The sequence below is a fragment of the Eucalyptus grandis genome, chromosome 5, assembly GCF_016545825.1.
Source record: "Eucalyptus grandis isolate ANBG69807.140 chromosome 5, ASM1654582v1, whole genome shotgun sequence".
Classification (NCBI taxonomy): Eukaryota; Viridiplantae; Streptophyta; class Magnoliopsida; order Myrtales; family Myrtaceae; genus Eucalyptus; species Eucalyptus grandis.
Genome location: NC_052616.1, coordinates 34,813,309 through 34,824,852, shown reverse-complemented (window position 1 = coordinate 34,824,852; position 11,544 = coordinate 34,813,309). Strand labels below are relative to the sequence as shown.

General features: G+C 36.4%; 1 protein-coding gene and 1 long non-coding RNA gene across 2 annotated transcripts; both read left to right on the top strand.

Annotated features, from left to right (window-relative positions):
* Window positions 1–1,448: 1,448 nt before the first annotated feature.
* Window positions 1,449–2,204, top strand: LOC120293149. Its single transcript, XR_005550839.1, has 3 exons — window positions 1,449–1,460; window positions 1,552–1,830; window positions 2,157–2,204. It is a non-coding gene; the product is annotated as an uncharacterized LOC120293149 (long non-coding RNA).
* A 1,722-nt stretch (window positions 2,205–3,926) lies between these two features.
* LOC120286325 lies at window positions 3,927–9,596 on the top strand. The gene is made up of 8 exons (XM_039311936.1): window positions 3,927–4,085; window positions 4,269–4,733; window positions 5,998–6,035; window positions 7,135–7,199; window positions 7,291–7,393; window positions 7,905–7,996; window positions 8,485–8,582; window positions 9,294–9,596. The coding sequence occupies exons 4-8, from the start codon at window positions 7,177–7,179 to the stop codon at window positions 9,311–9,313; spliced, it is 336 nt and encodes a 111-aa protein (XP_039167870.1). The 5' UTR covers window positions 3,927–4,085; window positions 4,269–4,733; window positions 5,998–6,035; window positions 7,135–7,176; the 3' UTR covers window positions 9,314–9,596.
* Window positions 9,597–11,544: the final 1,948 nt, after the last annotated feature.

The following is an 11,544-nucleotide window of genomic DNA, read 5'->3' as shown; positions in this document are numbered from 1 at the left end:
GTATTTAATAGTTTTTGAATCAAAATCTTAACCACCGTTTAAAGTCCTAAATAGCTCTTTTTGATGGAGCGTATAAATATATTACATATAACAGTCAAAAGGAAAAGTAAGTAAATCATCATATATAAATCAACAGAGCATGAATCAGTTGGCGGACCAAAAGTTGAACCCCATAATGGTTGTTTCGATTGGTTTTCTAATTCGACTTGGTGAGAAATTTTTTTTGTTTTGGCTATGATTATTTGAAAATGTGACGTTGTATTTTTTCATTGTTAGCTTATGATTGCTCATTCTTTGCTTATTCAAATTGCTCAAAAGATGCTCCAACCTCTTTTTCCATTTTTGACAGAGATGAGTCGAAGCTTATACTGCAAATTGTGAAGGAGATTTCCAATCACCTTAACCTAACACCGTTGTATGTTACTAAGCATCTGGTTGGGATAGAGTCTCCAGTTGTTAAGTTGAAAGAGATGTTAACCCTTGCATCTGATAATGATGTTGTCATGGTGGGGTTATGGGGACAAGGAGGGGTAGGGAAAACAACGTTAGCAAAAGTTCTTTATAATTCTATGTTTAGACAATTTGACGGTTCATGTTTTCTCGAAAATGTTCGAGAAGCTTCGAAAGATTCCAAGGATTTAGTTCCATTGCAAAACAAATTAATATCCGATGTTTTATCATCACTGCAAAATGGATTGGTAGTGACCAATGCTAATAGAGGTATCAATATCATACAACATAGACTTCGTCACAAAAAAGTTCTCCTTGTCCTTGATGATGTGGATGACTTGCACCAATTACGTACTTTAGCAGGAGAAGGCAAATGTTTTGGTAATGGAAGTAGGATCATTGTTACTACAAGAGATAAACATTTGCTAACTCGTTATGGAATTGATCAAGATCATGTGTATAAAGTTAAACCACTGAGTTACCATGAAGCTCGTGAGCTGCTTAGCAATCATGCTTTTCTGACACTCCAAAAATTAGAAATCAAGACAAAATTGGTGGATGGTGTTCTGAATCATGCTAGAGGACTTCCTTTAGCACTTGAGGTTCTCGGTTCCTGCTTATGTGGTAAAAGAGAAGATGTATGGGAAAGTACACTGAAGAAAATTTCTAGGATTCCCAACAAAACCATTAATGATGTTCTCAAAATAAGTTACGATGGACTAGAGGAAAATGAGAAAGAGATTTTTCTCGACATTGCTTGCTTTTTTAAGTGGAAGGATAGTGAGTACATAAAGAAAGTCCTTGATAGTTGCGATCTTGAGACAACCGCAGGATTCGATATACTCATTGATAGGTCCTTGATAAGTATTGACTATGGAATACTGCAAATGCATGACTTGATTCGCTGGATGGGTGTGGATATTGTGAGACAGGAATGTCGTGATGATCCTAGAAATCGCAGTAGACTATGGCGGTATGATGATGTTGCTGATGTTCTATCAGGCGATGTGGTAAGACTTGCAAACATGACCAGAATATTGCTCCTTATTTTTTACTCTAATTATTGAAAATGCATAAGCTGAAATAGTCTTGTATATATAGGGAGATTGTGCTGTAAAAGCCATTGTGTTGGAGCCACCTGAGCTGAAAGAGCTAAGTATCCATCCTAATGCTTTTCCAAAAATGAGAAAGTTGAGATTGCTCATCCTACCGAATGTTCATATTTCTTTCCATGGCCCTATATGTCTTCCTAATGAGCTAAGATGGATGGAATTTGCTGGAAGTGGTCCTTGGATTCCAAAATTTCCTTCTGGTCAAAAGAAATTAGTAAGTATTGATATGAGGAATGGCAGTATCACAGAAGTTGTAAAACACTTTAAGGTGAGCATTTATCTACCTCACGTAAGCTTTATTGTATATACATAAAAAATTGTATTTACCAGTAAAGTTTCTAAGGGTTTAGTAGTTTGTCAATACTATGTATATAGTAACTTTGAATGAAAAGTTATTGATAGGTTAAGAAATTTACTTATAACCCTATATAGTAGGTTTCAAATTGCCTGATCTAACGATGCTTCTTGCTTCCTTCCACAAGAAGAGAATTATGGCCTAAGGATGAAAATCCTTAAAAGAGGCAACGGCATTATACAAACACCTTTTTTTCCCTTTCAGAATATTTATGGTAGTTGGTTTTATTGTTTTTGCAGGACTTCCAACAATTGAGGTACATTAAATTGAGAGACTGCGAGCCCCTCATTAGTACGCCCGACCTCTCATGTACTCCAAATCTCGAAAAATTGAAACTCTGGAATTGCAAAAACTTGGTAGAAGCCCATGAGTCAATTGCAAATCATGACAAGCTCCAGGTCTTGCATTTTAAATGGTGCCCTCAACTTCGTATTTTTCCAAGTGTGCTCAAGTCAAAAAATCTTCGAGATCTCAACCTTTCTGTTTGCTCAAAATTTGAAAGATTCCCCGATATCCCACATAAACTCGCAAGCCTAAAAAAACTTTCTATACTACATACCGCCATTAAAGAACTTCCTACATCAATAGAAAATCTTGTCTCTCTAGAAGTAATGCTTTTAGATATTTGCAAAAACCCGATAAGTATTCCATCTAACATTTACAAGTTACAAAAACTTCAATGCTTCAAATCTTCTTTTGGCTCAATCGTGTTTCCAAAACTCAGGGGTTCAGCTAAACTGTGCATGAAGATCGGACTTCCAAATTTAAACGAGTTAGACCTTCTCAATTGTAATTTATATGAAGTAGAGTTTCTTGAGGATCTTTCTTGTTTTCCCTTGTTGGAAACCTTGATTCTGTCGGGGAACAATATCACTAGCCTTCCTACATCCATTAGTAAGCGTGATCATTTGTCCACATTGGCAATTAGTTATTGCCATCAATTACAAGAGATTCCCAAGCTTCCACCATCTTTAGAATTACTGCTTGCGAATGGGTGCGAAGCTTTGCAAACAAATGGACATTTAACTTCAATTGATCAGTGGGTCTATCGAGGGTTAAACATGATCGACACTACTTCAATTGCCAAGGTTAGATTCTCTCTCTTGTGCACACACATATCAATGTGGAGAATGTGCTTAAAACAATTTGTGCTTTTATGTTGCAATAGCTGAAAATGCAAAACCGAAGGTTTGAGAAAACCAAACAAATATGAAGTGATCTTGCACCAATATGCATGTAATGAAGGTGGCTAACATAGTTTTTATGGGAATGATTATTATCACATGAGACTTCTATGTTAAGGCAAGCCGAGATCAATGGATCCCTACTCATTTATGGAGCTCTTAATTCACTAGGATTACTTACTAAACTCAAATGAAATTCTTCTACTTGGGTGCTTTCTAATGGTCTATTTTTGTAACAGGATTCTTCTTGCTGTATTTATCTCCCTAGAGGAGAGATGCCAAAGTGGTTTCAACCAATTAAAGATGGCTCTATATCTTTCATGGCTTCAAGGAACTTATATGATAAGTTTCTTGGATTGGTTTTCTGTGCTATACGTAATAATGTAGGTGATCTTTGCGAACTTTCCTTTAAACCACATTTTAATGGCGAAAGCCAGGGTAGCTTAGGAACAACTTCCTACATGTCGGATCCGGGTGGCATCTTGATAAAATACTTTGCACCATCTGACTTATGGAAAGTAGTCGATTTTGATCAAGATGCACAATTCAGCCTTACATTACAAGGCCGTACATTATCGTGTCAGGCCGTGAAAAAATGGGGATTCCGAATAATATGCAAGCAACTAGAGGACGATTTAAAGGCTGCACTTCGAGACAATAAGCTAATTGATCCAGCTTTCCTCTATGAGGTTGGTCAAGACTCAACAGATCCAGAAGCCAAGAGTTCACATATACACAAAGACAATCCAACCGAAATAGGTCTACCAAGAAACTTGCAAGAGAGTTCATATATGCTCGAAAACAGACCGATCGAATTTGATCTAGATTGTCCACCGAGTTCTCTCAATATTGGTGAAACGATAGAAATGGGAATTCGTGAGATTATGGCTCCTGGACACCTGCTTCCTGGAGACCCGCGCAGCCTGGGGAACAAAAAGTTCGAGCTTCTCTTGGAAAAACCATGGAAACTAATCAATTCGTTCGGTGAGTGAACTCCTGCTGATCTTGATCACAGTGCCTTCTTTCTTCTCGTTCCTTCTCGTTTTCCTTTCTCCCCCCCACCCCCAACAAAAAAAAAAAAAAAAAGAAGAGAAAACTTCTAAATAAAATTCTGTAATTAAGCCTTCTCTTCATCTCCTCTTTGTTTTATTTCTTCCTTTTGGCTAGATCCTCTTTTCTCAGACTTACGCGAGCTCTGGCAAATGTAAGATCGCCGCTTGCCAACGTAGGCGACCAACAGAAGACGTTCCTAGCGAACCGATGGGCGACGGAGGCCCGCGAGCGGAGGCGACGGACTATTGTCGCTGCCGCCAACCGAAGCCATGGGAACTGGTGACGTGGCTTTGGGTGAACGATTCTCTCCTGAGGTTCCTGGCTCCGTGTAGATTGCTGCAGATCAGTTAACGCCTAGCACATCCAGACTGTATTAAGTTGGTGGAATACTTGAGCTGGATTTTAAATTCGATTTGTTCGGTGCTGCAATTGCGCGGGAACTTGAAGAATGCGTGGTTGAATTTGTTCGAGAAACATTGAATTAGTGTTTTCTTCGGAAGTTTAGTCTGTGGATGCTTGGTAGTGAATTCAGTGGTAAGCGACGGTGCACGCTGCAAAATCTGGGACAATCCCTAGAAGGTATGACGATTCTTTCTTTCTTTCTTTTCTTAGGTGGCAATTTATTGGTAGAAGTAGGTGAAGTCTAGGTTCAAAGGGAAAACAAGGGAGGGAGAGTGAAACAATGGGAAGTAGGGTGTACATGGGTTGGTTCAGTCCCCTTTTCAGGCAAAAAACTGAGCCAGTCTGGGTGCTATAGGTCAGTAACTCCCTCATGCAAGGCCAGGTCATTGAAGCGGACAACCAGTCACACTAGAGGGGGGGAGAGAGAGAGAGATTTGGGTGCTTTTGAGGTGTCCAGGAAATGTAGATGTATAATATATATATATATATATATATATATATATATATATGTATCATAAAAATATGCTAAATTTTGAGAAGCTTCAATCACTGAGATAGGACTCTGTTGGTAACTTTTATGAGGTGCTTGAAGAGGCATAACCATAGAGGAATAAGAAGTGAGATGTCAAGCCACCAGGAAAGGTTGATTGACAGTCAGAGTCCTCTTACCACTTGTTGACTTTGGCAACTAGGGAGAATTGAAAATCAAATTTACTTGGAGCATGAGAGTAACATGAACATTAGTTGTGCTCATGAATAACTGGTTAGGTGCTTATTTCCTTTGGCCCTGTGGCCTCTGGATATGAAAAAGAAAAAATCACAAGAAACACAGAGTTTACACTATTAGTTATTTGGTAGAATAGAGATAAAAACACAAGAAGCTGATTGTGAATACTGATTTTTTATGCCTTCGCAATAGTTTAGGGTTCCCTTTCTATCCTTATCTGCCATAGCTTTTATGAGGGAAAATGACCTTGAAGCTAGAACTCCTGGAAGCTTCTTGAATGTTTGAAAAGCTAATAATGAAACATAAGCTTCTGAGGTACCAATGATAGGACACGCTGGAATGAGCAACGTGTAGTTTCTCAAATTAGTTGATGTTTTTGCTTTGGTGTTGTTAGAGCCATATCACTCTAACAGTGGGTGGGATTTGCATCTGAGTTAGAAGCTAAGTATGCGGTGACGATTGTTGCTTGGAAGTTTGTGACCAGAATATTATAGGGGACCTCTAAGATCTTGATCATATAGCTATGAGACATGCATTCATTCCATAAGTAGTTGCTTATTGATAATGAAATATATCTACTACAGGCGACTTGATGCTGATTTTTTCTTGAATTGCCTGTACGCATGCATGCATTCATGAAATAATTTATGACTCATGTCCTCATATTGTTTTCTCTAAACAACTAACAAGACCTATTTGCTATTTTTATATAAGGCAAAACTTGCTTTGGATGGCCTTGAAGTTCCACCTAGGTAAGAAACTGGTTTTTGGTAAACAGGCGCATTTCAGATATGTTATGTTTTTTGCTAATTAAAATTATTGGTATTTCAAGCTTAATTGGTGAATGATTTCAGATTGTGCTTTATTTGAATATACTTTGATTGAACTGCTGTGTGATTGTTGAGGATGGGAATGTTATTGCAGCAGGAAGAAACCTGACTATTGAGACATAAAATGCATGTTTGTCATTGCTTCCCCAACCCCTTCTTTAAATTTTGGCCCAGCAGCACTTTGTTGTTGCTCTGGATTGATACCCTCGAATTACCCACTCGTAGTTTATTGTTGATCATTTTATGTTTCTCTCTTCAGCATTTCTTTAATAGATGATAAAACAATATATCAGACAAAATCTGTTAATGAGTTGATATTTTTATGCATTATTAGGCTGTAAGGGGTTATATTCCCATTATTCGAGCTAAAAAACTAGCCCTAATTATTGCATAGTTTCATGATAGAAAGAATGAAACTGTTATTATAACGGTGAGCATGGGTAATATGCAATGTTTGGAATTTATAGCTGATTGAAACACATCCTAGCCAATACTAGTAAACAAGTCATCCACAAATCTTCTCGCAGTCAGATCACTGGTGCCAAGATCTCTCTGAACAGAAGTTGCTCATCCATATTAAGAGCCTCGATGTATCACCGTGTTTACAAAGTGTTGTTTGTTCTTCAAGGACATTAGGTTTTATGTTGACGATATATTATAGAACAATGCTAAGGCATCGTTAAAGTAAAAAATTTTAAGCCATAGTTACCCCAAACACACGCCTATTTTAGATCTGATGCAGGAATTTTGCCAAGGTCAACACCACTTATTAGAGTGTAGTTACTGTCAATTGAATCAAATGGTACACTTCACAGATAATTTGCTTGCGTGAAAAGCTATTTCTTGGAGTAGGCATTTGGCAAATTTGATATTCTTAGGACCGAAATGTAAACGTCCTAAGGTAGACACATTCCCTTATTGGGAAATTTGTTTTTGTTCAGATAATACCTACTTTTGCAAAGTGCTTTGTCAATTAGTCTATTAAATTATCTCCAGCATGAAATTTGGAAATGTTTTGCAGATAGAACCTGTCTCTGGTTTCAAGCTGATGAGCTAGGTGAAAATGCAGAATCATTGGAAATATTGGTTGGTTTCCACATAAATTTTGTCTATGTTCCCCCTTTCAAGTATCTGCCTAATTTATGAATGTTTCCAACTTTAGTCTCGTCTCTTGCAGTAATGGGAATTCTTTATCAAAGGGTTTCAAATGTTGTGGAGGTATAATGGCATCAGAAGCAATTTCTCCTCTGAAGATTTTTATGAGCAAGAAAAACCTGATGGTATGAACAGCGATCGACCATTTTAACCAGTTGAATTGTCTGTAAGAATGTTATAATACTGCTGGTAGCACCTATTTACAAGAGATAACTTAAGGGAAATCATAGTTCTTTTTCAATGGACCCACAGTTAATTACACTTTTTAAGAGGCTTCTATGAGCATAATAGAGCAATTCTACCTTTTGAAACAAGGTTTACCTTTTCAATCAATGAAGTTGACCATTGTGTCTGCTAGCAACATCTTCCTGAAAGACCCTTCCTCAGAATAAGTTCTCTTTTAAACTCAAATACTGCGGTCTTCCTCACTCATCCTCTTTCATGTTGATTAAAAAGAATACAGGAAGCCTCTTTCTGTTTGTACTTTTTAACCGATTCTCTCAAATAGCTGGAAAGAATTGTTGCCAGGCCTTTTGGTGATTGCATATTATGCTGAACAGCTCTCTCTCTCTCTCTCTCTCTCTCTCTAGATTGTTTGCTGCAGTGAAGATATGTTGTTGTATTCTTACATTCCAGATAAATGAAGCACCCAGTGGAAGTTCATGTAATGACAGAGGGTTAATAAAATTGCAGGCATCCATCAAGGATGAGGTGTTTATCTTGAGATGGTAAGTACACTTATCCAGACCGATGCTAAGAGTGCTCTGCCATTTAATGATTGCTATGCAAACGTGTAGAATTTGCTTAGGAAACAAAAGGTTGAGTTTCAGATGCTCAGTCTCTTCTTCTTCTTTTTTTTGCCAATTTTCAGACGCCATGTTTATCACATGTGGCTTTTCTTTAGACTGGGTATTCTTCGATAAGAGCTCTTCAATTGCAATCAGATCATAATCTTTACATGCATCTGAGATAATTAGTACGCTTTGGAAACTCATTGCATATAGAAAACATGGCCTTGAAATAATTTGTCTTCGTAATGACAAAATCAATTTGTTTCGTGTTTCTTCTCTGTTTTGTAGAACCCTATTCCATGCATATAATTTCTTTTTACCTTTCTTCCCCTTCTTTTCCATTCATTTTTTGTTGATGACATTGTGGAATCTTTGATTGTTTAAGTATCTTGTAGATATGCTGAATGCTAATATTTGATTTCCAGCTCCAAAGCCTCACAGGTCATGGGTAAATCATGCTTCTCATTAGATCTGCCTACATTGATTCGTCCTGTTGAACACTCTCATGCCTTTACACAACTAGGTAATACCTTTGACTTATGATTCCTTTTATTTTATGAACATCATGTACATCACGTATGGTAATATGATGCACCTCTGATGCATATAAAATGATTATTAGTTACTCATGCATATTACTAGTGTGTACATAGTGTGACATTTTATATTATAGGTTGTGCCAAATTAGGGCTCTATGGCAATGATTCTTGGTGTGACAATTTGATATGATGCTCATGTTAAGATTGAGTTTACCTATAGCTATATATTTACTCATAAGATTGTAGTCAATCACGATGAGGAAGAACATTAGTCATTGCTCTTCATTACGGATTCTTGATTTATTCTAATCATACTGTTCATTGTTCTTATTCCTGCTAGTTAATCTGTTCATTTGACTATAAGCTAAGTCAAACTTTCACTTCAAGGTAGCTTTCCCTCTTGAAACGAACTATTTGCGAGATAACTTTTGAACTGTAGTTTTGCGATAAAGCACAAATCTAATTGTGACAGTATTGGTGCTGGTCCTAGCATACTAAGATTCTCTCTAGTTTGTGATATGGCAAAAACAATTAGTGTTAATTATTTTGTTTCAAGATGTTAAAACATTTTAGAAACGACCCTTTAAGTGTAGAGATCTGCGTAAATGTTTTTAGCATCCCACAAAATGTCTTCAAATGAATCAAAGCACCCGGACTGATAATGCATGTGCCATTTACTGCTCTTCTAATCACAGGATTTCATCAAGGGATCTGAGGAACGAAGCGTGATGCATGTCCATATCAGTTTTTGCTGGGATGTTGATGTGTGTACAGAGGGTTGCAGATGTGATCCGTAGAGATTTCATGCTTTAACTTGATTATCAGATTGTTTAGATAATTTTACAGCATAAACCTGTACATTTATCAGTTTTCTGAGGTTAATTGTTTTGTCACATACATATTTTGTGATGTTGTTTGATATGAGTTTTTCAAACTTTGAGGTAATTCTAGGCGTGCTATCGATGATTCTGAGCTTTATAGTTGTGGACTATGTCATGTGTGATCCCTAACAATGATGAAAGATGTGAAGCACTTGCATGTGTTTCACATGGATTTCCCAGGAAAGAATTGCATTGATTGGATTTGAGCTTTCCAGTTATACCAATTATATCCTAAATACTAATATTTATAGTATTGGTGAGTCAATTAATGTCTTTAATTGTTGATTGAGAAAATCCCAGTGGATGTGATAGGTCATGTGGAGACCATGATAGTCACGTGTGACTGCACAAATACATTAAAATCTTAATAATATGCTCGGTCCAGAGGCAATTGGCAGCTGATTCTTACCCAAAATTTGCTTTCCTTATTCTTCAATTGGAACAAGATGCCTCTTTTCTTCGGGTGATAAGAAGTCCAAATTTGAGTTTATGATTATGTTATAATCAATTCTATAAAAACATTAGCAATACCAGAACATTTGCCAAGAAGACCCATATTCTAAAATGAATGGGAAGATAGTAATTTTGGATCATAATCTGTTTTATATATTCTTATAAATTTGGGCTAATGTTGGAAGAATGGATAATCGACCATGCAGGAGTGCGATCGACGACAAGCCAAAGTTGACCGGCAGTTATTCATCAAAAGGAAATGTATGGAGGATAACAAGACCTTGGATAAACGCCTGTCTACTTTTAGGAGAAATGTCAAGAGACGGTTGGATGACTTGTAAATATTGACACATCAATAAAGATGGTTTATTTTACAGAAAACAAATAATTTTAAAAATATTTTTCAAAAAAATGATTGTCTGTATCTCTTCAAATAGCTAGTCAATGGAAAATATTTTCATTATTAATAATAATTTATGTCTAAATATTATCGTTGGTGATGAAAATATTTTTTGTTCATTTATTTTTATAAGCAAAACGAGCAATCATTTTTAGGAAATTATTTTGAAAATTATTTATTTTCCACAAAACAAATAAAGCATTAGTTTCCTTTCATATGGGGCCCACAGTCAAATTATCGACCCCTTAAATAATTTTCAAAAAAATAAACTTTAATATATCTCAATTGTTAAATGGACAGAACATGTCTCGTGTAAAGTGCTTTGTTAAATGAAATTTAGCTGTTGTGGCTTTACTCATTAATTGAAGTGCTTTATAAGTGAGCATCATTATTTAAATGCAATTAAATAATATAGGAAAATTATCAAAATTACAAATTTGAACTCCTTTTTTTTTTGGCTTAATTTTTGGAAGAATTCGTTGTCCATATCAGATTACATAGAAACAATTTGCAATTGTAACGCCTTACCATAGTATAACAATGGCTTGTGTCAATATTCGGTGATACTATATTCATTAGTTGGGGAAGAACTCCATCAGTAAAATGCTCACTTTACGTGAAATATACTCACATATGTGCTTTTCAATTAAAAAAAAAAATTGTCTCCAATGCATTTAACTTACATAAAAATACTCATACTATTGGAATGAACCAATCATACACGTATAGACAACATGTCATATTATATTCAGTTAAAAGTACTTCAGCTACATCTTCTCGAGTCAATTAATAACGCGACATGTTAAAAGTCATTTATGCCTAAAATATGATTATTTTATTTTATATTAACATGGACAATATAACATTCTTGTTATTCTTCACTGAATAGCACAATAATTAGTAACAAAGTCACTTATTAGATATGATTTTTCTGTAAAATCTTATAAATTAGCTTCACAATATGTCAATTCTTTCCAGTTTACATCGTGATAGTATTGTTTTGTGATTCTATTATAATAACGCCAAATCTTTCTATGTGTTTTAAGGAAAATAACGATAATCACAGTTGCCACCATCGCCCCCAAACCCCACCCCCCCCGGGGCCCGCGTTGCCGCCGCCGCCGCCGCCGCAAGGCTAGAGCCAAGGAAGTGGCCCGGTTAAGAAAGGGCTGTACTAGGCCCTAGTCCAAAGGAAGTGGCCCGGGTGAAAAA